The sequence below is a fragment of the Petaurus breviceps genome, unplaced genomic scaffold (genome assembly GCF_028583685.1).
Source record: "Petaurus breviceps papuanus isolate PSGF00001 unplaced genomic scaffold, PetGlider_PUasm1.0 90925, whole genome shotgun sequence".
Classification (NCBI taxonomy): domain Eukaryota; kingdom Metazoa; phylum Chordata; class Mammalia; order Diprotodontia; family Petauridae; genus Petaurus; species Petaurus breviceps.
The window spans coordinates 13,282,501-13,309,686 of record NW_027187380.1 but is presented as its reverse complement, the minus strand read 5'-3'; the positions used below and the strand labels follow the sequence as shown (position 1 = coordinate 13,309,686).

Here is a 27,186-nt window from a genome sequence, read left to right as displayed (position 1 = left end):
GAGAGCTGTAGGTACCACTTTCATCCTCAGTAAAATAGTGGCTGCTGAGTCATGGAATGACAAGGACTTGTACCAGTGCCTTGGATGACTTCTCTCTTCCAACCTTTGACTTTGAGTGTATAGTGGCAAAGGAGAATCAAACAACCTTAATATAGAAAGAGGGATCTTACTATCCTGCCCCCAGTGTTATCTCAAAGATGGCCCAGACTCAGGTCCTTAGGTTGAGACTTCTGGTCTCTTTACATGGGCAGTATCAGCACTTCCTTTTGGAGATGGGTCTGCTTTCTGGGAGACAGAGTAGCATAGTCCATAAAACCCTAGACCAGAAGTCACTAAGACCTGAGTTCTAATTTTACTTCAGGTACTAACTAGATGTATAACCCTGGATAGATCACTTAACCTGAGTCTCAAGTCAGTCAATAAGCATTTATTAAGAGTCTATTAGGTTTCAGGAACTGTGCCAGAAATACAAAGAAAGACAACTTTTTTTTTTAAGTCCCTGCTCTCAAGGAGTTTATATAATAATTATTTACAGTATGTAAATGTTATAATAAAATGTGAATAAATATTTATAATATGCAAATAACTAGGGACATATAAGGTATACACAGATAATATGAAGGTAATCTGAAAGCCTGTTTACTCTTGTTCAGTCATACCCCACTCTCTGTGACCCCATTTGGAATTTTCTTGACCAAGATACTAAAATGGGTTTGCCATTTCCTTCTCCAGCTCATTTTGCAGATGAGTAAACTAAGGCAGACAATGTTTAAATGACTTGACCAGGGTCACAAGACTAGTAAGTGTCTGAGGTGAATTTTAACTCAGGAAGATGAGTCTTCTTTTTTTTTTTGCTTTTCTTTTTGGAGGGGGGAAGGCAGGGCAATTGAAGTTAAGTGACTTGCCCAAGGTCACACAGCTAGTAAGTGTTAAGTGTCTGAGGCCAGATTTGAACTCAAGATGAGTCTTCTTGATTCTAAGCCCAGTGCTCTATCCACTTCACCACCAAGCTGCCCTGAAAACCTGTTTCCCCACCTGTAAAATGGAGATGATACCTTATAGTTGTGAGGCTAAAATGAAATTATGGATGTTAAGCATTTTGCAAGTCTTTAAAGCACTATATATAATGTGAGCTATTATTATTTATTTCTGGTCTTGACAGCCCTGGAATAAAGTCTGTTTCCTCGGGTCCAAGCTTTCTATTCTTAGTCTGTTAGGGTCATTGTGTTAATGGGGCGTCTCCTCCAACGACCTCTCCCTAGGCTCCACAGACATACAATTCTTCTACTGATTCTCTTCCAAACATGGTCAGCCATAAAGGGTAGAATTATATTAGTTGATAATATTATCAACAATGCCTTTAGCTCCCGATCACACAGTAAGCAGTTCATGAAATACCACTATATGGACTCATGACTTAAAGTAGCTTGACACAGTTTAATTCATTAATCAGACTCTCTTTTAAGAGAGTACTTATTACTTTTTTTGCTTCCAGATCAGCCCCAATTCTTAGGTTCTTCAGCCCTCTCTACCTTCTCAGAGTCACATGTTGAAATTATTCAGTCTGCAGCCCCCATATCCTAATTCAGTGATCCTTTTGTCCCCCAGGGGTCTTTCCAGAACCCTTGAGTAAATTTGTTTTTTCTCTGAATCATTTCACCACATTTGTGAGTGTGCAGTCCATAGTCACTTCCTATAATTTGGTATTCTTCCTCTCTAGCATTCAAACATTTTTTAATAATGATGATGATAATGATAAGAAATAAGGTCTATAGAATTTTTTTTACTTTTTCATCAATATAATGCCTACATATCTACACCAACCCCACAGACAAACCTCAACAGGGACTTGAACAATTGAACCCTCTCTTATAATAAGGGAAAACAATTAAAGGGAAACAACCTAGTCAATCCATCATTTAACAAACATTAACACTATTTGCCTCTGTTTCCTCATCTGTAAAATGGAGATAATAATAGCACCTGCCTCCCGGGGATGTTGTGAGGATAAAATGAGATAATATTTTTATGGTGCTTAATAAATTTTAAAGTACTATGTAAATGCTAGTAGTAGAAATAGTAGCAATAGCAGTAGCAGGTTTATCTGACTCCACTATACCACCCCACTGCATTTAATGAAGGAAACAATCCTTTCTCCCATAAGAAGCTTACCCAGTGAGTATGTCAGATGATATAGACAATACCCTAGCCTGTCTCTCTACTAAGAGGAGGGAGGCTTGTTTCCTTACATGTTCTCCAGGACCATTTTTGTCTTTTCCTTTTCTTAGAGTTTAACTTCTTTTTAGTTTTCTTTTCCATTGCTGTGATCATTGTCTATCTTGGTCTCCTGGTTCTGCTTTTTTTTTTTTTCACTCTGCATCTGTTCATAAAAATCTTTTGTTTTTTTCCTCTGAATTTCTCCTGTTTGTCATTTATTACTGCATACAAATAGCCCGTTACTTTTGTGACCTGTGGTCCAGGAGACCCCTTTACACAAGATCTGACCTTGGACTCAACATAAATGTGGATTCATCCTGGGAACATCAGGCTCCAGAGAGTAGAGTCGGGTTTCTATCTTTCTGTGGCTCATTATGCCCCCATCCCAGAGTAAAACTCTGGAGAAATGTCTGATATTAAGGTTAGGCCAGTAGTATACACTTTCAGTCCCTCTAAAGGTGAAGGCTAAAGCTGACAAATCTCTTGAGATCCACAGCCTTGAACTATAGTGGGACTGTATACTGATTTAATATCCTAACTAAGTCTGATACTAATATGGAGGGAACCATTATGGAGAGGCAGCTATGTGGCATAGTGGATAGATTGCCAAATTTAAAGTCAGGAAGACTCATCTTCCTGCATTCAAATCTGGCCTCAGATCCTTACTAGTTGTGTGATTCTGGGCAAGTCACTTTACCTCTGTTTGCCTTAATACACTGGAGAAGAAAATAGTGGACCTACTCCAGTATCTTTGCCAGGAAAACTCCATACAGGGATCACAAAGAATCAGACACAACTAAACAATTGAACAAGTTAAATACAAGGTAATTTGAGAGAGAGAGATCTAGTGGTCAAAGGAATCAGGAATGTCTCCATGTAAAGGCTGTATCTTAGAGGAAATGAAATGTTCTCTATGAAGGAGGTGCATACCAGTGGGGGCAGTCTGTGCAAAGGTGTGGAGATGGGAGATGGAATGTTGTATGAGGAGAAGAGAGGCCAGTTTGACTGGATTGAAGAGTTTGGGTAGGAAAGTTATGTACAACAAAGCTGAAAAGATGGGTTGGAGCAAGGCTGAGAAAACAGCTTTAAAAGCTAAACAAAAGAGTTTTTATTTTCTTCTAGAAGCTATTAATAGGAAGCTACTTGAGCTTATTGAGTAGGGGAGTGGCCTGGTCAGATGGATACCCAAGGAAAATCACTTCACAGCTGCTACAGGATAATCTAGTGGTGGTGATTTCTCCAAGAAATTCTCCTCCCAATGACTAGCTGATACCCAGCCATGAAATTCTAGAACTCTTGATCCACAAGGTTATTGCCAAGGTGGTGAAGTAGAGAAAGTGCCAGGTCTGGAGTCAGGAGGACATTTTTCTGAGTTCAAATTTGGCCTCAGACACTTAGTAGCTGTGTGACCCCTAGGCAAGTCGCTTAACCCTGTGTGCCTCAGTTTCCTCATCTATAAAATGAGTTGGAGAAGGAAATGGCAAACCAGAAAACCACTAAAGGGGTCACAAAGAGTCAGACATGACAGAAAACAAGTGAAAACAACAACAAAATTCCATTTCTCAGGATGGCTAGTTGATGACCTCTGCAGAGGGAAGAAAACAGCAAGGCAGAAAAAACTTGCCAAGGGTTCTTTTCTGTGAGAGCTTACTAGGAAAACACCTGTATTAGTAGCCATCATTGCCTGTGTATGTAGTCATCATTGCCTCAGGGAGTTGGGGGATGGAGGAGAGAATGAGGAATCCATTCTTCCCTTTGGTAGAAGGGCAAGGTAAAGAAAGCACTGAAAGAAAAAGCCCTAAATAAGAAGATCCAAAAGAAAAAAATGACTGAACCTCACTCTTATAGACTACTAAGGGGGCTGGAGTGGCTTCTGGGACCAGATAGCCAATAATCTTCAGTAGCAAGGTTTTAGTGTCAACCACATTCATAGCCTACATGGGATGGTCATCCCCTCAGCCTGCCACTTAACTCATTACCATATTCATTATCATCATCCTGAATTCTAAAGTAATCTAATAGTATATGTGTATGTTCTGTGACTCAGAGATGAAGAAAGAATGCATTCTAGGCAAGGGGAACAGCTAGGCCAAAGATGTGGAAATGGGAAATTGAATATTGTGTGAGAGCAACTGAGAGGAAGCTAATTTGGCTGGATGGCAGAGTGCAAAAAGTTGATTAATATGCAATAAGGCTGGAAAGAGAGGCTGGGTCAAGGTTCTAAAGAACTTTAAAAGCTAAGTAGGGTGGTTTATATTTGATTCTAGAGACAATAGGAAGTCACTGGAATTTATCAGCCAAGGAGGAATAACATAGTCAGATCTGTGCTTATGGAAAATCACTTTATAGTTTACATTAATTAATAGTCCTTATTAATTACTAAAATTGTAACCTCTCTGCCATTAATCAGGTAGCTCTGAGCACCCACCCAAGTTTGTTAGTTATTATTTATTTAATACGATAGAGAAACCTCTTTTCCAATAAGTAGTTACTTATCTTTCTCTATGTGAAAACTCTCAGTCTCCTAGGTTTAAATAAGCATCTGTTATTGGTATATAACTTACTAACAAAGTAACAAATAATAACACAAAGCCATATATAATTATTTATAATATTTTAACAGTGAGAAAGATCCCAGCTAGTCACCTCTAACCATCACTTCTACCCCTGACTTCTCATTTTTGAAACCATCCTACCATTTAGTTTCTCAGGATACCATTTAAAGTCTCTCCTCAAGAATCCTCTTCTTTTTTATTTACAATGCAGGATGTCCCAAAAGTCTTAGTGCAGTTTTAAGCTTTAATAGCTGGGGATATACCATGTATGAGTGTTACACATATTCCTCTCAGGAAATAAATTCCTTCTCTATACACTCTGTCTCCATGACAGGAAAATGGTATCTTTGCAGATGACAATTAAAACTCAGTTTCTTTGCACATTATTAAAACTCAATCCCCATTGACTCTAGGAAATAGTGGTTAAATTCTCATTGCCCCATGTTTCAAAGCCTCTCAGTATTTATATATCTGGAGAAGAGGCTGATATTGAAACTGATTTTACACTTAGATGCAACTCCTCAGATGTCAACCCAGCAAAGAGCACATCTTGGCAGCAAGGAACTAGAGTGAATATCCAGCTCCTTGAGGAGTGTCTCTTTCTGACAAAGTTCCATGTTCTGTAATATCATCAAGTGAATTGCTGGTACTTCATTGAGTAGTCCACAATGATCTCCTCACCAACTACCCCAATACATTCACATTTGTAGTCTGTCCTGTGTGCCATATTTTGAATAGGATTTAGATTAAACCAGAGAATAACCAGAGGGTAGAGGGATGAGGCTGGTGAGCTACCTCAAAGTTATACACTGTGAGAATTAGTTGAAGGAACTGGGAATGTTTGGAGATGGTATATGTCTTCATGAGTTTAAGGGATTCGGTTCTCCTTGACCCCAAGGAGCAGAACTGGGAAGAACAAGTAAAAAAAAAAAGTGAGCTTAATGTGTGGGGAAAACTCCCAAACCACTGGAGCTGCCCACAGTTAAGATGGGTTTCCCCTTTCTAAAGGTAGGGACCACCATTGTCAAGGTATTTTATAGAAATTTGTACTGAATGGCCTCTGAAGTCTCTCGTAACCCTGTGATTCTGTAAGAATTTGCCCCAAAACATTGAGACCTTCCTCTGGTTCTTCTAATATTTCATTACGACCCTCAGGCTCTGTCATCCCTCACTCTGTCTACATGAACAGCCCCTCTTCTCCACTGGTCACACAGGTCCTTCATGTCTTCTTGTCCCCACTTGTCACTCACAGGTCATCAGTAATATCCTGAAGTCTACTTATATCTACCCTTTGGGCTATCTGCAATTTTGACTCTCTACAAATTATTATGTTACATTATTTCTAGCTAGAGAGCATCACTAATGAATGATGGAAGATATCACTGTAAAAGAGATGGGATGTGGTACCACCAAGCAGTTTGGGATTATTGAAAGCATGACCCAAATATGATCCAGTCCAATTACCTCCTATTTGATGTTATCTGCGCTATTCTCCCAGATACAGCACCTGTCCAGGATATGGAAGCTAGTGGACCAGCTCAGTGAGCTTTTGTGATCTGAACAACATGTGCTTTCCATCCACTTGGGTTTTTCATGTGAATGGTTAGGCTGATTGCAATGACTATGTATTCAAAAGAATGTGGAAGTTTTGCATGGTCCCAGGGCTTGAGACAATTATCAGGGAGCAATTTGGAGAATCTCACCATCAACAGACAGTCCTTCTTCTATTTGGACTCTGAACAATAGTAATACTAATAGTTAACATCAATATAGCACTTACTATGTGCCAGCACCCTGCTAAGTGTTTTACAAATATTATCTCATTTGATCTTCACAATGGAGAAAGGGAGGTTCTACTATTATTCCCATCTTACAGACAAAGAAACTTGAGGCAGACAGAGGTTAAATGACTTGCCCAGGGTCACACAACTAGTAAGTGTCTGAAGCCAGATTTGAACTCAAGGTATTAGGCCCACCACTCTCTCCACTGCACCACTCTCCACTGCCCCTATCAGAACACTAATATTAGGCAACACCTTCTGTGTCTCTGTTTCTCTGCCTCACTTGATTTTGATATATGGTAGACCCATGGTCAAAGTTATGTCTATAGTTGCATCTGTCTTAGAATCTTGTACGATTTAAACAAGTGAATAGGCGACATTTTTTTTTTTTGCACTTTTTGTTGGGGGGAAGGTAAGGCAATTGGGGTTAAGTGACTTGCCCAAGTTAGCACAGCTAGTAAGTGTTAAGTGTCTGAGGCCGAATTTGAACTCAGGTCCTCCTGACTCCAGGACTGGTAGGTACTCTGTTCACTGTGCCATCTAGCCACCCCCGACATGTTGTTTGAGGAAAACCTTTTAAGAGTGTGTTTTATTCTGATGAATCAAAATGTTTTTCACCAAACAAGCACAGAAGAATTTAATATTCTTTGTACTATTCAATCAGGCGTGTGACCAACCATCAGGTCTGCTATAGAAAATCTTGAAGCCCCGCCCTGTTCCCTTCTCATATTTTCATAAATGATTTAATAGGCACATAAATCATTCTCATAAAATTTTCTAAAGAAGAGGAAGTAGACTGGATTGATGCTTGTGTCTCCTGTGGCACCTCTTCAGAGAGGGCATGTACACTGTTTTTAGTTCTTAGCTATTATAAAAAGTTCTGCTGCAGTATTTTGATACTTCTTTTTATAATATTGACTTCCAAGAAGTATATGCCAGGCAGTTGAATCTCTAGTACAAAGGGTATAGATATTCTAGTCACTTGACAGCTCTCTTCTAGAAGAACAGATTCAGGATGTAGCAGTTGGAAAGATTTCTGAGTAGTCTACAAATCTTTCTTATTCCTTTATTCTGTACTTTTTCCTCTTTTTTCCTTTCCCTCACTCAGTCAAGTGCTACTCATGGGCCCAATTCCACTGCTGATTGGCAAGAGGGCTTTGACCTCCATTTCTGACGTGGACTTGTTTGCTCCACTCTTTAGGCAACCTGGTAGCACACCCCCACCAGGGAATCAACATATTAATGCCAAACTTAGTTCAGATATTTGATTGGCTTAACCTACAGTAGCTCAGAACTCCTGAACTCAAGCAATCCACTGATCTTAAAGGGGGAGGGGAGATGGGACGGGAACCCCTCTCCAGCAACTTAGATTACAGGAGTATACCACCATGGGACTGCTCTTATTTTCTTTTTTTTTTATGACTCACCATTTTCTTTATTTGTACAAAATAGTGAATAATCATACCCTGGCTGGGAAAAAAGAGAGTTTTAGCTTTAAACAAGTCCTTCCGTTCTGAAGCATCTATTTTGAAGGCTTGGGACCAGCAGCTTTAGCCCCAGCAAATTTGGGTTTGGACTCAGCGGGCTTAGCAGCCGTAGAATCAGACTTGGCGACCTTGGGGTCAGTGGGTTTGGCAGCCTTAGGGTCAGTGGGCTTGGTAGACTTGGGGTCAGTGGTTCTGGCAACCTTTGTGATCCTGGAGCCTGGACGTTTGATGCCGATCCTAGGACCTAGACACTTGGTAGCCATCTTGTGGCCAGCATGCCAGGCGCTGGCCTTGGGGATCTTGTACCTGAGGAGTTTGGCTTTGGAGGCCTTGGTGCTCAGGGCCTTGATGGCCTCTGCTCGGGCCTTGATGGCTTTGGCGTTGTTGGCCTGCATCTTCTTCAGCCCCTTCTTATTGTGTTTCTTTGCAAAGCGCATGTTTCTCAGAAACTTGTGGTGAACCCCTTTCAGAGACTCATATCTCTGTGACCTAGGTTTCTTGATGCCATTTCTGTGCCATTTTCGTGATTGGTTGTGAGTGGTATGGTTCTTAGACTTAGCCATCTTTACACCGCAGCCTGCGCTAACAGTCACTCCACCGACCGAAAGAGGCCAAAGGGAGAGAGGTGCTCTTATTTTCTAATATTAGTTTTCACCATCCTCACCTGCCTTCCCACAGAAGTCACCAAGTGTCAAGGTATATTTTGTTTTAGTTTGGAGAATCTTATCAAATTCATAGAATTTCTCTTCTGCAACAGATGTTGATATATAAACCAGAGTTATGTTCATGGATAGTCTGATTGCTTATGTTCATCATAGGTGCTACAAGGCAAGGTGGTTATGTCCCATGAAATGATGTGACTGGGCTGAGAGTGGAACTCCTCTGTCCAACTCTTTTGTCCACTTTTCAGCAAGGAGAACCCACGAGCCATCCTATTTAACTACAACTTCTAGTTTCATTCATACTGAAAATGCCAACATGGACATGCTTCAGCTCCCCAAGTAGTGTGGCAGCTATCTTGACATCACAGTCACTGTTACAAATACTAACAGTTAAGACATGTAGTTAATATAAGAATTCTAATTCTTAATACCTTCTGTTCACTTTCCCACAATTCCACCATAATTTATTATGAAAACATAGTACTGAAAGCTGTTTTGTATTTTGAGATGGTTCTGTGAGTCTCCATAGATATAGACAAAATCGAGCAATGGCCATCATTCTAGCGATATGATATGATCAAGGCCATGCCTAAGGGAGATTAACCTGGCAGACATGGGAAGAATGATTTGGAAGGAGGAGAGATAAGAGGTGGAATGATAAGTTAGGAGATTATGGCAGTAGTCTAGATGGATGGCAATGAGGACCTGTACTAGGTTAATGACAGCAAGAATAGAGGGGAAGAGATAGAAATGGAAAACATAACAGAAATCAAGTCAGCAGATCTCAATAAATCAACGACATGGGAGGAGAGGGAGAAAGATAACCCCAAGGTTACAAACATGAGTGCTGCTGTCAACCTCCTCAGACCTACACTTGGCAGCAGAGCTGGGGAAGACACTGTTGGAGCGGAACAAAGAGCTGGAGGAGTCCTTGCAGCAGATGTACTCTACCAATGAGGAACAGGTGCAGGAGATTGAGGTGAGGAGTCTGGGAGACGGGGTGGCTATGGGTGGTGCTGCACAGCCTTGCCTCCTCCCCTCCACTTCTAAGGCTCCACTGGTAGAACCACAAGGAACCAAGACCTTTTTTTATCAGCCAGGACTCTGTACACCTGCCTCCAGCTCCATCCTCTTGATATTCAGAGGGTAATTTAGACTTCTATGTCTTCACTGGAGTTTTGCATCACTTTCCTAATCTGTTTCAGAATCATACTCCAAAACCAAGTAAATCTAGTGGTTTGAGGAACCATGGCAAAACCCAGAACCACTCAGTTCCTCCCCTGGAGTATCAGGAGAGACCTCAGTTCAAATCCCAGCTCAGCCACTTACTGGTTGTATAGCCATAAGCAAGTTACTTATGAATGACTGAAGTCTTAGCATCCCCATCTATAAAACTGAATTAATAGTATTAATTGTAGTGCTCAGGCCCACAGGGTTCTTATGGGAAGCAAATGGATTGGTGTATGTTTGTGATCTTTAAGGCACTATATAAAATGTGTTGTTGTTCCCTTACCAACACCATCCACAACCCAGTACCTAACAAAACAACTAGATACATTGAGGCAAGTGAATGAGCAGCACGCCAAGGTGTATGAGCAGCTAGATGTGACTGCCCAAGACCTGGAACTGTCCAACCAGAAGCTGGTGCTGGAGAGTAAGGCTGCCCAACAGAAGATCCAGAGGTAAGGACACCTGTGGGACCATGGGGGTTCCACAGCTGGAGGGGAGTTGATGCCCTTCTCATGGAGAAGTATGTGTGTGATGCACATTTACAGAGGAGCCTCTGCATGTAGGTCCCAGGGAGTGGGCTTCTCTCTGCAGATTTTGGTATCTGGGACAGATATTTGAAGGTAGTTGTAGAGGAATTTCCCTCTTATGACTAAATCTAGGCAGCCAGGCAAGGGCCACCATGGGTGGACTGCTGGATTTGGGGATCAGGAAGTTCAGATTCTGACTCAGATACTTCCTGTATTTGTATGGTGCTGGGCTAGTTAATTAACTTTTATCTGCCTCAGTTTCCTCATCTATAAAATGGGGATAACAATAGCATCCACCTCCCAGGGTTGTTATGAGGATCAAATGAGATCACATCTGTAAAGTGTTTTGTAGCCTTAAGTTCTACATAAATTTTTTATACAGAGTATCCCAAAAGTCTTAATGCAGTTTTAAGCTCTTTCTCGATAGACAGACAGACAAATATGTATATATGTGTATATTGATATATATATATACACTAAGACTTTTAAAATACCCTGCATGTATTCATATATTCATTCCTATATAATTTATATTATTTATTTTACATATGTATGTCCATATATAAATATATGTACAAATATATACAATACACAGATAGCTAGATAGGTGAATGCATATATATGTATGTATGTATATGTGGGTATGTATATGTATATATACCCTGTGTGTATAGATACATATATTTATAAAAATATATGTATAATGCATAGGTAAATAGACAAACTGCACACATATCCATTTCAGGGCTGACCCACTATTTCCTTATTCTATATCACGCTGCCAACATGGTCTTTCTATCTTCAGGAAGATACCTAGATGAGGGCCAGGGCCAGAGCTAACCTTCCCCCTCTATACCATTCATAAAGACCTAGAAGTAGAAAAAAGACATTATTATAGGATGCACAGCTTGTCTCATTTTTTTTCTCAATGCTTTAGCCTGACAGAGACCATAGAAAGTCTTCAGACCCAAGTAGAAGAGCTTCAGGGACAAGTGGAAGAGCTCAGGAGCTTGGAGCAGCTTCGGGTCCGAAGAGAGAAGCGGGAGAGACGGAGAACCATCCACACCTTCCCTTGCCTTAAGGAATTATGCTCCAGCCCCAGGTATGTTGTAGGCAGAGGAGGGAGGGAAAAAGGAGACAGGAACAGAGTTGGGACCTGGGGAATAGGGGGTGTATCTTGGCCACTGATACCTTCAGGGTCTTAGGAACTAGAAGAATTCTCAGACCAATCTCTGCAGATGGGAAAGGGATGGCTTTCTCCCAGACCTGGCCTGCTACAAATAGAAAGGACAAGGCTTTAGCTCTTTAATTGAGACAGTTGGTTTCCTGAGAGACTGTTCCCACTGATATAGTTAGCCCTAAGCATGTCTTCTTCTGGCCATCTTTCCCTCCATCTTCTCCTTTTACTGTCTCTGCAACTGCCAGCCATCCCCAGGCAATGGCACTGCCCCTTCATATACTTTGCACCATTATACTTAATACAATGCACTCCTTCTGCACAGTGCCTGCTTCTCTGACAGAATGGGGGTGGGGGTCACCTCCACCCTGTTTCTCCTCCATTCCTAGAAATATACCATTCTTAGGACTCTCCTTTCCCCAGGGAGCTCTACCAAGACATTGCTGAATGCTTGATTGTATGTGAGAGTGATTTTCAAATAGTAATTTTCAGCTCCTTTCTTCCCCACATCTGACTGCTCTGTCTATCCATAAACTGAAAGCCTTCTCAGCTGAATAGGGAAGTACTGTTTTAGTTAAAAGGATCTATATGCAGCGGGTACCATGTTATGTAATTGTACACAGTTAAAAGACTATCTTGGGATTCCTTATTTATCAGTCTTGGAAGGACCTTAGAAATCACCCTGGTCCACTGAACTCAACAAGTTTTGTAGCATGCCAAAACAGATACATAACAAGCATTTTAAATGACATTCAGTTCATTAATTAAGTGACTACTGTATACAAGTGACCGTGCTAAGCACTAAAGATACAGGGTAAGCTTACAATCTACTGGAGGTTGGAAGAGGTAAATACACATGTACACAGATAAATTTAATCCAAAGTAGGATGTGGTAGGGCCAAAGGAGAGACCCAGACAAAATGCTTTAAGAATATTTGAGAAGGCAAAGAATAGTTTGGATGGATCAGAAATTATGGAGGATGGTGGCCTTTGAGCTTGGCCTTGAAGACTGCAGTGTACATCAGACTCAATACAAAGTGAGTTAAACTGATATAGTCCTTGGCTTCTGAGAGTTTCCAAGCTAAGAAAACACAGATGTATAAAGGCAAAGACCTAAGATATATTAAACACAAATTATTTTCATCACCTACCTTTAGTGAGGTTAGTGAGAAATAAGAAAGATTTTGTTCACACAGGCTAGAAGCTGGAGAAAGTCTATACCCATATACATTCTTTAAAGAATCTTTTACATTCTTTACAAATAAAGCTTTCTTTGGTGGGGAGGCTTTTTAGGGGGGAGTGATTAATTACCATGATCCCAGTGACCTAGTTCCTACCTTCCCAGATATGAGGATGCCTTCCGCTTGCATAGCTCCTCAATGGATCTGAGCCCAAAGCCCTTGGAACGAGAGAACGAGCAGCTGCAGGCCATTGTGAGCTCCCTACGCTCCCAGGTGAGCCAGGAGAAGCAGCGGAAGGAGCGGGCAGAGCGGGAGTACACGTCCGTGATCCAGGAGTACTCGGAGTTGGAGCGGCGGGTGTGTGAGATGGAAGGCTGCAAACTTCGGGTGCAGGAGCTGGAGGCCGAGGTGCTGGAGCTACAGCAGATGAAGCAGGTGAAGACGTACCTCCTGAGCCGGGAGGACAACCTGTCCGAGGCCTTGCTGGAACCTCTCAACAACGCGCCCGAGGCGGATGACCCGGAGCTGGGTGGGGACGGGCCAGCAGGTAAAGATGGGGTCCCTTCCCCAGCGGCTTCCCCGGGCCATTCGGTGCGCAAGAGCTGCAGTGACACTGCCCTGAATGCCATCATGGCCAAAGACCTGGCCAGTCGCCACATGGGCAACTACATCCTGCACGCCAACAGCGTGCGCAAGCGGGGCATGTCCATCCTGAGGGAAGTGGACGAACAGTACCACGCTTTGTTGGAGAAGTACGAGGAGCTGCTGAGCAAGTGTAGGCAGCACAAAGATGGGGTGCGGCACACCGGGGTGCAGACCTCGCGCCCCATCTCCCGAGACAGCTCCTGTCGTGACTTTCGGGCAGGGGAGGAGGGCCTGGGGGAAGAGTGGGGAGGGGGGAAGCAGGGCGAAAAGAGCCTCATTCAGCACGTGGAGGCTGTGGACAAGCGGCTGGAGCAGAGCCAGCCTGAATACAAGGCCCTCTTCAAAGAGATTTTTTCCCGGATCCAGAAGACCAAGGCAGACATTAATGCCACCAAGGTCAAGACCCATAGTAGCAAGTGAGCCCTGCCTGCTTCCCAAACCCCCTTGCTCTTGCTCTAGTCCTCTTCTTCCTCCCAGGATACAAGGTACCCCCCCACCTCCTTTTGCTATAAAAAGACAAGGTACCCCCCACCTCCTTTTTCTGTAAAAGGACGCCCTTTCCAGCTTTTGAGTTGGGATGTGATGCTGTCATTCCAAACTGGAAGGGTTCCCTGCAAGGGTTGGGAGTTGGGGAAAGGGAGAAATCTCTAAGAGGACACAGTAGTTTATGATGGTTCCAGAGACACCTAAGGAATACCCCTCTCCCATCCCTGGGGTGGGGAGCAGGAGTATGAAGAGCACTGGGGAACAAGAGGTAGGAAGACAAACTGACCCTATTTCTCAGGAGCTCTCAGTCACCCCTTTGTGTCAGCCTGATAAAGCACCCCAGAGTTTAGAAGCCAGACATCCTAGGGGAAGCCCCTCCCTTCCCAGCCCTCTGGCTTCCAGGCCAGATAATTAGTTCTCAGATGTATGGCCAACTTTCTTTTCAAAGCCATTCTGGATCTGGGGGATTTTTTTTTCTTATGCTAGCTTCTCTTCCCCCCCAACCCCACCCCAAGACTGGATGCACTTGAAGTGAGACCACCCAGAACTGCCTTCTGCAGTCCTGATTGGTTTCCTGGACCCATACGCAGCACCCTAACTGGGAATGTCACCCCAAACCCAGGTTTTTCATCACTCCATTTTGGCAGCAGCCATTTAGTCAAGGGCATCCCTGTCAGGTTGGAGACAGACAGCCCCACTATAGACAGAAAGCCCCCTCTAAGAGAAGAGAGGGCCTCTGCTGTCACTCCCACTTGGGAGCCAGCTGTCTGTGTCCCCTGGGATGTCCCAGCTACCCCTTAGGAGCCAGCCCAGCACCCTGTCTGTAGCAAGTGAGCTCTGGGGAGGAGGAGGAGAGACCCTCACCCAGCTGTGAAGGAGCTTAAACTCCTCTGCTTACTGTTCTCCAGCCTTCCTGGAAAATGCCTCTGAGGGGAATCCCAACTTGAGGGGACACCCCTCATGGCAGTTGGGGACCCCTGACTAGCATTGTAGCAAAACCACTCCTTTGTCACCCACGCTTGTGGTTTCTTACCTTCCCTGCCCCAGACTTCACTATGTCTGCCCCCCTCTCAGGGACCATGATATCTCATTCACATACTCCATCCAGTGCCCATTCCTGGATATATACAACCAGCCTGTCACTCCTGGGGCCAGCCTAACTGTCCCCTTCATACAGTATTCTCCACACAGTGGGAGAGAAAACATATTTTGCCTCCTGAAAAATTCCCACTTTTCACCAAGATGGCTCAGTCTCCTCTCTTACCTTCCTCTGCCCACTTGATTTGGGACTGTGGGGTGGAGGGGCTTTGACTCTCTTCTGGGGTTAAACTCTTCCTGACTGTGGCTATTGCCCCATCTGACTCTGTCTAGGAAGGTCTAGGGATTCATAGCCCTGCCTCCAAACCACCAAATTCAAGTCTCAATCCTCTCTACTAACCCCATAAACTTGAGCAGCCATAGAGCCTGATGGAGGAAGAGAGTTGCCTGCCTCCTATACTGGGAGTTCCCATGCCTTATTTTTTTGAAACCAGAAAAGTGGTTTTCTTAAGCATCCCTGAAGGCACCCAAGCTACTCCTGAGGCATCACTGTGATGGAAGCTGGTGGCTCTGGTCTTTTATATTCCCTTGGTTTTGAATCTTCACCCTGTGGGGCAGGGGAAATTTCAGTCATTTGTGCGTCTCTTCTGGTGGGGTAAGGGTGAGGGTGGGAAAGAGGAACACCATCCTGTCCAGACTCCAGCATACTAGCATCCTACCAGCTTCACCTTTGAAGTGTACATGAGAGAAATATATTTACAAATGCTTTATTCTCTTCTTAAATTAAAAAAAAATGCATCAGTATTCTGAAAGCAGAAGTTGCCTTCAAAGATATGTATCCTGTCTGTCTCTGTAACATTCACACATACACCACCCTGTGTTTTATTAGAGAACTTTATAGCTCAGGGGTTCTTAATCTTTTTTGTGCCATGGTCCCCTTTGGCAGTCTGGCAAAGCCTATAAACCCCTTCTAAGAACCATCCTTGTAAATGTATAAAATACTTATTATATTGAAATACAGTTATCATAATTGCAAAACAAGTTCACCAACCCTAGTTGAATTCCTGTAATATAACTGGAAAGGGAAGGAGACATAATACCCATTTCTCTGGTGGGCTGCTTTTATGTAATTCCATTCTCCAATGGAATTTCTTTTTTGCTATTTAAGAAGACAAAATGTTTTATTGATGCTCTGTTTTTTATGCTACAGTCACTTCCTAGAAAAACCTTACCAACCTACTACAGACATACTATATAACTCTCCCTTATAACAAAGAAAAGCAAAATTAAAACCAATCTTGTTTGACACCATATGTAATGTTCCACATCCACAGACCTCTACTTTCCTACTGAAAGAAGGAAGCATTTCATCAGTCCTCCAGAGCCAAGACAAAAAGTGATTTTTGGGGGTGGCCAGGTAGCACAGTGAGTAAGAACACGGGCTCCAGTGTCGGGATGACCTGGGGATCGAATCTGGGCTCAGATACTTAGCACCACACCCAGAAATAACTGGCCATGTAACCTTGAGCAAGTTACTTAATCCCAATTGCTTTAAAAAAAAAAAAAGTGATTTTCAGAATGAGCTTTCCTTCTCCCCTTTCATTTTTGCTGGGCTGGCTAAGAGGCAGGCAGAAAAGTTAAAAGGCCTTTGAGGGAAGGCCTGCTGTGTGAAGAATGCCAGTTAGAATAGAGAAGCAGGGAAGCAATGAGAAGAGGGCCTGGCCCTCAAGGAGCTTACCCTTCAGCTGGCATTGTAAGTCATCTAAGGACAAGGAGGTGAGAAAAAAGCAAAACAAGTCTCCCTGAAGAATTCTGAGAGCTCCCTTGTGTCTGCTCATGACAATGAGTATGAGCTCTCCTGATTCAGAGACTCTCAGGAGAGCTCAGAGGCCAGGCTATGTGTGAGCAAGGCCCAGCTTTAAACATAGACCTCAAATTGCTTAAGAGATTCGCCAGTAATTAGGGGTTGGGCAAATAAAAATAGCAGATATCTTTATAGTGCCTTAAGAATTACAAAGAGGCTTCCACCATGAGGTCAACAGTACAAGTTTAAGAAGCCTAGTTTTAGGGAGGTAAATTCAGTTTTAAAAAATTATTGCATAAATATTGTGCTACTGGGTACACAGTGGGGACTGAAATTGTGACTTCATTTGTATTGGAACTGTGAGGTGAGGAAACTCCACTAATGTAGGTCATCATCACCTTCTCTGCAATGTTAGTTTCCTAGAGAGTAGTGTCAAAATCAAACTGAAGCCATTAAACTGCACATAAGTAACTCCATTGGCCACATCATAGTCTATGTATTTTTATTTTAACTGGTTGGAGGTGGGGGGATACACAGGAGAGGTCCCTGTTTGTCACCTAGAGCACAGAGAAGTTACTTTCCCAAGGTGGTAATATAGCCAACACTTGAACCCAGGTTCTCCTGGCTTTGAGGCCAGCCCTCTATCCACTTGCCACAGCTAAATGGCACAGAAAATAGAGTGCCAAGCACAGAGTCAGAAGACATCTTCCCAAGTTCAAATCTGGCCTCAAATACTAGCTGTTCAACATTGGGGAAGTCACTTAATCCTGTTTGCCTAAGTTTCCTCATCTATAAAATGATCTGGAGAAGGAAATGGCAAACTACTCCAGTATCTTGACCAAGAAAACCCCAATGGGTTCATGAAGAGTCAAGACATAACTAAAATGGCCACTCTATCTACCACACCCAGCTGCCTCTGGAGATCCAAAGATAAAATGCTGCACTTACATTCTACTGGGTAAAGTGACATGCCCAGTGTCACACTGAGTGTCCTTGATGGATTTGGAAGAGCTCTTTCCACCATAGCAGACTCATGGGGGTGAAGAAGGCAGAGAGAAGGGCAGAATCTGCCTCCCCTCTGAGTCAAGGTGCTGGTATTACAAGTACCTTGGTGTTAAAGACAAGGAATCAGTCTTGTTATAGAGACCAGAGAAAGAGGTCTCTGTTTTTAGATCTTAGTCTAGTGTCAAGTTGGAACTTTCCCCAAATATACATCTAAGATCCTAAGAACTTTCACCTACCAGTTTGGAACTAGGAGTTATCACACAGTTTTCTCTTTCCAGACCTTAAGAGTTATTTCTTCTGTAGTCTCTGTGTGTGACCAGATTATCAATTTTTAATTCAATTTTATTTTTATTTTTGGTTGCAAATTCTCTTCCTCCACACCTTCCACCCATTGAGAAGACAAGAAATACATTAACCTGTTAAATATATGAAGTAATGTAAAACATTTCCGCATTAGCCATGTTCAGGGGATGGAGAGAGGTAATAGAAAAAAAATAATGCTTCAATCTGCAGTTCTCCACTTGGAGGTGGATAGCATTTTTCATTATGAATACTTTGGAATTGTGGTAGATCATTGTCTTGAACAGTTACCAAGTCTTTCACAGTTGATTATGATATTGCTATTACTGTGTAACAGATTGTTCTGGTTCTGCTTTGTATCAGTTCATTTTAAGTCTTCCCAGGTTTTTCTGAAACCATCCCCTTCATTTCTCACAGCACAATAGTAATCCATCACATTAATGTATCATAACTTGTTCAGTCATTCCTCAATTGATGGACAGCCCCTCAGTTTCTCATTTTTTGCCACCACAAAAAGAACTCCTATAAATGTTTTTGTACATATGGGTCCTTTTCTTTTTTCTTGGATCTCTTTTGAGTATAAATTCTGCAGCTTTTTAGGAAAAATCAGGAAGACCTGAGTTCAAATCTAACCTCAGTCATTAGAGTGACCCTGGGCAAGTCACTTAATCTCTGCCCCAGTTTACTCAACTGTAAAATGGGATAAGGCAGGACTTAACCTCTCAGGGTTGTGAGGATCAAATAGTATTTGTAAAGTGCTCAACATAGTGTCTAGCACATAGTAGGCATTATATAAATGCTTACTCCATCTCTCTTTTGTAAACCCTGGAGATCCTTATCCCAACTCCCATTCAATCAGCCAAACTAAGTAACCTTTAGGAAAGACTATTTACTATAATAATACAAAACATTCCTGCAAAAATCTGCCACACTCCTACCAGTGCATACAGAATCCAGTGAAAATTGGCTTAAACTTAGTGAGTGGATATGGCAACACAGCCTTTGGTTGCTAAAAGTCCTTTTCATTCTTTCATGAGATGTCCAGGAAGATCCCTTTAGGCAATAATAGGACCTCTTTTTGCATGGTTCCTTTTGGAACCATGAATCTTTGGTCCAACCGGTCTTTGGCTCCCAATGTAAACATTGCTATCAGTTGACCTGGGGACAGTAATAGGACAATCATGGGAATATGGTAAGTCCAAGATCCTCTAGAGCAGGGGTGGGGAACCTGTGACCTCAAGGCCACATGTGACCTTCTAGGTCCTTGGACACAGCCTTTTGACTAAATCCAAACTTCACAGAGCGAACGCTTTTATTAAGGGGATTTGTACTGTGAAGTTTGGATTCAAAGGGCTACACTTGAGGACCCAGAAGGCCACACGTGGCCTAGAGGCCACAGATTCCCCACCCCTGCTGTAGACCATTTAAAGCTTTCAAGATCCTTCTCTGGCCTAAAAGAGGCAGGGGGAAGAGTAAAGGGAAGTGGAGAAGAGAAAGATATTTAGGCACCTTGTCACTTTTTGTGGGATTTAGCTGCGATACTCTATCTTCATTTGATTCCCTCAAATAATTTGCCACCTCTGGGAAAGACACCAGCAACAAACTGAGAGTTTGAGCATTGATACCTAAAACCGATTCATAGAACATCAGAATTGGAATAGTCCTTAGGCATCTAGTTCAAAATGTTCTACTGATGAAACAACTGAATCTCAGAGAAGGTGACTTCTAAGATCACCTCTCAAGTTGGTAACAGTGCCAGATCTAGAACCCTATCCTATTTGGGTTTTGTTTTGCTTTTTTTTTTGTAGGGGGGAAGAGGACAGTTGAGCTTAAGTGATTCACCCAGGGTCACACAGTAAGTGTCAGACACCTAGTAAGTGTCTGAGACTGGATTTGAACTCAGGTCCTTTTGACTCCAGGGCCAGTGCCCTATTGTGCCATTTAGCTGCCCCTAAAATTCTATTTTAAAAAAATTTTTATTGACATGTTTTCAAGGACACAGAATACTGCTACCTCTTTCCTTCCCACTCACTAACTCTTCTCCCAAATATATGTAGCTAATGTGGTATCCTGCCTTTCACACCTGAGGCCCCCAAGCTTCCCCAAGGAACTCTAGGTCTGTAGCCATTCAAAATGGTAGCTCACGAATCCCCACTTGTATGTTCATTTTTTTTCTCTAGTCAGCCAGAAGATACAATTCAAAGCAAAGGTATTTAATGAAGTAATATAGCGATAGGTTTTGCAATAAAACATTCATTCCCATCCCCATAAAAGGCCATGTTCTCTCACATATATTCACACCATCAATGTGGAGAGTAAGCATGCATGCAAGTCAAGCATGAGGGCCCCGCGTATGGAGAATACGTGCGGAGGGGCAAGATGCCCCCTGATGCTGAAGAACCCCTGAAGTCTTCGAGTGATGTCCTTTTGCTGTTCTCATCAATCCTACTCCTCACTGGGTCCAGCATCTCCACTTGAGCCATTAGGTCTCCTCAGGATGCATCGCTCCTTTTGGCCCTCGAACTTATTTCTTCAGTTCAACCACCTCAGCCTCGGTATACTAGGGTTGAGGGGCTAAAATTTCTCCCTGATCAGGGCAGGCTGATCGCTGTTAATCATAGCCATCACACTGGGCCAACAAAGGCCAGCCCGAGTGTCCCCAGGTTTTGATTGGGTCTTTCCCTTTCAGTTCCTGTATCAGCAGGCAAATCAAAGCCTTCTGTTACAGAGAACTATCTAGTTTATGGTTCACACAATTTGACACACTCTCAAGATCCACTGTGGCTTAGCCATGGAAGAATTTGAGCCGCAACTAAAGGAAGGCAAAGGTCAGTGTTTTCTACCCATGAAACAAAATTCCTGCCTTTATTATGTATATTTGTCCACAGCAAGGCCTAAGTACATTGGTGCTATATTTTGGTCAGGAAGAAACCTGTCTCATGTATATATAGTGTATAAATAAATATACACGCATACATATATGTGTGTGTGCATATATAATGGGACACACAAAGGGTTTCCCAAAAGTCTTTGTTCAGTTTTAGGCTTTGGGACATTTCGTGTGTGTGTGTGTGTGTGTGTGTGTGTGTGACTGAGGTCACTGTAGGAGAAATAAACACTCCTGCACATCACAGTAGATGTAGGTATACCACATTTGATGACCAGCCCTGTGTTCTTGGGCCAGAAGGCTGCACCTCTGTGGGGTTGCAAACTCTTAATACCACCTAAACTCTGTATTGTTTGTTGAAAGGCCTCCAAGTCACTGCCACATGAGGCAGAATCAAGAACTGGGCTTGAGCAACTGCCCATGGGAGGATAAATATTAATTTAATGCTAAAAGGAGTTTCAATGAAATCTGGCCTGGGAGGACCCAGTTTCTCTACATATTTACATCAAGGGAGCAACAAGCAACCATCTATGATTTGAAGACCAATATCTTTCCCCAGGGATTCCAGAAGACCCAGCTGGGTAAGAAAACTTACACAAATTTGTTTTCCTGCTGCAGCCCGTCCACCTATAAAAACCCACAAGGCAGAGTAAACTGACTTGGTAAATCAGAAAAGAGGGGAATATTCCAGAACAGTCCTAGATTTCCACTTCCTTTCTGTTTTCTGCCCTCCAAAGTGTTCCTCACTGACACATTTTATCCCATAGTGAGTTTCACTAATTTCCTTTTTCCTGCTTTCCTTGTTCTTTATTACAAAAGTCATAACATTAATAGACTACATTTTTGTAGTGCTTTAAGATTTACAGAATGCTTTATCCATAATAACCTTATGAAGTAGGTATTATAGAAATTATTATACTCATGTATGTAATGTATAAAATAGCTGATGTAGTACCTGGGATCTTCTAATGTGGACCCCTGTTGCCTTTTTCCAGTTGTTCCATGATACTCAAGAGGGTAATTGTCTAACTAAATACACAGCTTATGAGGCCCCATTTCCACACAATCTCCCTGACAGAGCCAGAAAAAAAAACCCATGATATTATGGTAGAACAAAGGATGTGTGTTTATGTATTTAGAACAGATAGGAATAGAGTCTGTGATTTCACTATTCTAGTCTTTGTCCTTCATATTTGAAAAGAACCAAATGACAAAATGACAGTGTGTCCAACTATAGCTGATCAGACCAATACAAGCTTGGAAGGCTGTGCCACAGGTCAGGCATTTGAACATTTGGGATAGTAATGAAATGGTATGGGTGATATCTTTTGATTCATTGGATTTAAGTGAGGCAGAGTTGTGTGAAGTCTTCAGCCTCACTCTCTCTTCCAGTCATCAGAGTTCAGTGGCAAGACAAAAACCAAAATAACTGGGGATAGCTTGGGATGCAGATGACCTTGGTGTCTTTCATGCCTGGCCAAGCTCTAAGCCAGGGCTGGGGAACCTGGAGCCTTGAGGCTCAAGTATAGCCCTTTGAATCCAAACTTCACAGAACATATCCCCTTAAAAAAAGGATTTGTTCTGTGAAGTCTGGATTCAATCAAAGAGCCACACTTGAGGACCTAGAGGGTCACATGTGGCCTCAAGGCCACAGGTTCCCCACCCCTGCCCTGTTCACAGTACCTACTTCAGCTGCCTTCATGGCCTTTGGAAAAAATTGTTCACATCTACCTATTCCACTGGGGAAGTCTTCACATACTTGGGGTAGATACCCCCCTAACTCACCTACAGGTTTGAGTTCTGTTGGTAACCCTCAAGCTGGTTTAGCCCATCTGCTGAGACAGTTTTAATGAATCCACAGATAAGGACATTCTCTTGACCAAAGTAGGTCAGTTCCTATTAGTCATTATAGTACCAATGCAATATTTACAGCACCCATAATCATGATAAAGACCGTGACTATAAATATCGCAAAATATAACAAACTCTACATATAGAGGACAGAACTGAAGCATTTATTTAGACACCAGAAAATTGAATCCCAAAACCAGTAAGCCAATTCCATCATAGTACCAAAGGCATTAAGAAGCCATAATAACAGAGAGCCACAGCATCCTTCAGCCTTCCCACAAACCAATACAAGATCAATATTTACTCACAAACCTCTGGCTCTCTCTGCCTGAGCACCTCTCTCTCCCATTGTCTCACTAGCTCTGACTATCAGCTTCCTGTGGCTCAGCTTCCCTTCAGCAAACTCCTCCCATCACAGGCTCCATGTGACTATATTCAGCCTATCAGAGAGCCGAGTTTATTTTCACAGCTGTGAAGCTTCCTGTGGACTCTGTTGCACTCTTCAGTTAATTCCCTCCATCACGGGCTTGATGTGATTACATTCAGCCTATTAGGGGGCAGAGTTTACTTTCAAAGCAGGGGAGGTCTTCAAACTCACCCCTAGGTCTATTAAGGGGCAGGGAAGATCTTCAAATTCCCATTCCCATTATAATCTTAGATCACTGAAGATCACTAAGTAGATCACTTTAATCCAGTCCTAGATCACGGAAAGGTTACATATCTTGTCACAGAGTATATGTCAGAGGGAGAGTTTGAACTTGGTTCCAAAGCCAGTTCCATTTCCACTCCTCTATCCTGACTCTCAGATTAAAACAGAATTCAAGGAAGATAAGAAGTCACATCAAATAGCAAGAATTATTACTACCCATTTCCCAAGGCTATCATCTCCCCTGAATCTAGAGACTGAAGGTTTCAAAGCCACTCCTTATCCACTCCCCCTGAATCTCCAGCATAAAAGATCACACACAGATCTAATATAGTTCCCAAACAGCTAAACAGTTTCATTTCCTCTTTCTCTCATTTCCTTTCCTTGTCCTGGCTTCTCCACATGTCAGGCTAAAGACCAGAAAGGTCAGTGAAGACATGCCATCTAAACAAATGTTAAAGCCTCAGTGTCTGTGTAGGGAGTGTGCTCTGGCCTCAGAGTGAGGTCAGCAACATCAGTTCCCCTGAAGGGGTGATGTATCTCTTCTCTAATACCATCAGTTTGTGGGAGGTACCTGTGACTAGCTCCCTACTTCCATTTAACCAATTGACATCAATTAGATGTTATGAATGGATATTTACTTCAAAAATAAAATGTTCCCCCAACACTTCAGGAGCATACTCTTTCCTTCATCACCTTGTCTCCTAGGAAAATGGTCTCAAATTTAATTTGGTTTCTGCATAGCATTGTTCCTACCAAGTTCACATCCAAATACAATACCCCTGCTGGATTAATCTTCATCTCACTTACTACTGGGCTGGGTCCCAAAGGTCTCCCCAGGCCATCAATCCTATGCCAGCTAAAAAATCCAGCATGGATATGACTCCCAGACTTCTAGACATCAGGTGACTTGCTTTCTTGATCCTTCAAAATACAATATCACAGCTTCTGAACACTTTCACCTAAAACAAAAGAATAAACACTGTGTCAAAAGTATCAAAGCTGAATTCACAGGTTACATGTCCACCTCAGATGGAGAGTAGACCAGAGGTCTCTTCCTTTATAGCACTGACTCTCACCAAATGCCATCAAGCAGGAAGAAGTCAGCCAAAGAGAAGTCAAATGCAGAGAAAAGGTCCAACCAAGTGAGAAGACAAGGCAAATTCAAGGTCCATTTCTGCAACTGCAGCCATTCACTAGGCAGGTAGCAGATGAGAACACATCCTCCAAAGTCTCTCCAAAGCACTTCCATTTCACGTCATCATGACTCTTATTACAAATGTTAATAAGGACTAGACCCTTTGGTCAATTTCTCCATTACATCTAAAAAGCATGGCTTTTTGGTTTGAGAATGATGAAGGCTCAATTGTCTTGAAGTCACTTAACCTCAGCCTAGAAGCCAAAGAAGCAAAAGCCATTGCTTCTCCTGGGGAATTCTAGCACCAGCTTATAGTCTAGACACAGATGCCATTTTTTTTCCTCTTTCTTTCTGGTTCTGCTACCCTGGTTTTCAGCCTATGTCTCATTCCTCCATGACACCTTGACTGAATTTTTTAAACTAGAGTTCTAAAAACACTTCTATTCAAACAAAATCCAAGCTTGGATAGCATCTTCACCTGCTGAGCTCATGCACAGGATTCTGGGGGTTGTAGTTCCCATATAGAACATGTCATTTTGTGACCCCCTCCAGATGCACCCTCCTTAAATTGACATCCACATTGCACTCTAAAGTTTTCAAAGTGCTTTATATACACTATTTTGTTTGGACCTCACAATAATTCTAGAAAGAATTAGTAAGTTTGGGAAGCAGGATTTGAGCCCAAGTTTCTGCTGCTGCCAAGTCCAGGACTCTGTTCACTACATATGCTTCCTCATGTACTTAACCAAACAAATTCATTGTATTTTCCTTTTATGGGGGTTTTGCCCAGATCTACTATTTCATTGCTTAAGAAACTCCCAGAGGCAGCTAGGTGGTGCAGTGAATAGAGCACTGGCCCTGTAGTCAGGAGGACCTGAGTTAAAATCTGACCTCAGACACTTGACACTAGCTATGTGACCTTGGACAAGTCACTTAACCCCAATTGCCCTGCCTTTCCCCCTCAAAAAAAAAGAAAAAGAAAAAAGAAACTCCCAGTGAGAATGTTCTCTCTACCTAGGCAGATTAGAAACTATTCGATAATTTATAGGCTTAGATGCCTGAAGCACCAAGAGGTTTAGTGATTTGCTAGTAGACCTACAGCAATCATGAGTCAGAGGTTGAACCCAACGTTTATTGACTGCAAGGAATGACTCTATGCCACTATGCCAATTTCCCCCTAGTTCCACATGGCTCTCTTAGTTTTCTGTCTTACTATGTTTATCCCCTCTCCAGACCCACACACATTTCCTAAATCTTCCCTCCAACACAAGGTTTACAGACACACTGCTCTCCTCTTCCCACAAGACAATCTTTCAACATTCATAAGTTTTGTACAAATTTGAAGGGCAATCCACTTTATGGAAGGGATAGTTTCACAGCATCTAGAGACCAGGACTCCATGAATGGGACCTGGCCAGATAAAAGTGTAATGATGGTGAAGAAAGGGAGAAACTCCCCAGAAGGACAGACAAAATCATGCACACAAAACAATTTTTTAAAAAAACAACAACTTGGGCAGCTAGGTGGCACAGTGAGTAAGAGTTCCGGCCCTGGAGTCGGAGGACACAAGTTTGGTTCCCGCCTCAGACACTTAACACCCACACACACAAAAAAAAAACTATCCGTGTAACCTTGGGCAAGTTCCTTAACCCCAATTGCCTCCCAAAAGGCAAAAAAATAAAAAACAACAACTATGCTTTATTCTTCCCAGAAGATCAGGGAGTAAGAAAAGAGGGTATTACTTAGAAATGGTTTGTCTGTTTCCAGTCATCCTTTGTTGTCCTTGTGTGATTTTTCAGTTGTGTCCAATTCTTTGTCCAACCCCTTTTGGGGTTTTCTTGGCAAAGATACTAGAGTAGCCTACCATTTCCTCCTCTAGCTCATTTTACAGATGAGGAAACTGAGGCAAACAGGGTTAAGTGACTTCCCCAGGGTCACACAACTAGTAAAATCTGAGACTATATTTGAATTAAGAAGGTGAATCTTCCTGACTCCACCTAACTGCCCCATCACCCTACTATTCACAAACTGGAACTTTGAAAAGAGAAAGTGCTTCAAGATTTCTCATGTGAATGTACAGCTCTTCTCTTTTCTCTCTCATGTACAAATAGTTCTTAAAACTATCCAGATTCAAAAAGATTCTGCAAAGTCTTAAATTAATAAAGGTAAATCTATTCCCAAGCCTCCATCCGTCTGAAGGATGATTTTGCTGGAATGGCTAGACCCAGCCTATCCTCTGGTCTGTGATGTGCCAGAGACTCTAATTCTACACACTTTAGGAAATGGTAGATCAGATCGTTCCATAAATCTGATCACATCAATCCTCTGATCAGATATCTCTAATGTTTCTCTAGTGCCTACTCAGTCAAAGTCAGACTCTTATGCCAGGTATTCAAGGCCCTCCACAATCTGAAACTGCCCTACCTTCACAGCCTCAATGTTCTAGCCAAATTGGTTAACTGTCTGTTCCTTGAACACAGTCTGTTTTCTCTTGCCTCCATGCTTTTGCTCATAATGATCCACACATATGGAATATCCTCTCTCCGTGCATGTGTGTGTGTGTGTGTGT

At 42.5% G+C, this 27,186-nt stretch overlaps 1 protein-coding gene across 1 annotated transcript in view; it reads left to right on the top strand.

The window, feature by feature from the left end:
* The window catches only part of CDR2L (cerebellar degeneration related protein 2 like), a 21,180-nt gene extending 5,364 nt beyond the window's left edge, over positions 1–15,816 (top strand). The window contains exons 2-5 of the mRNA XM_069076472.1: positions 9,569–9,681; positions 10,236–10,384; positions 11,397–11,561; positions 12,982–15,816. Of these exons, the coding sequence (XP_068932573.1) occupies positions 9,569–9,681; positions 10,236–10,384; positions 11,397–11,561; positions 12,982–13,882 (1,328 nt within the window). The 3' untranslated portion in view covers positions 13,883–15,816. The remainder of the gene's footprint in view (positions 1–9,568; positions 9,682–10,235; positions 10,385–11,396; positions 11,562–12,981) is intronic.
* The last annotated feature ends 11,370 nt before the right edge of the window (positions 15,817–27,186 follow it).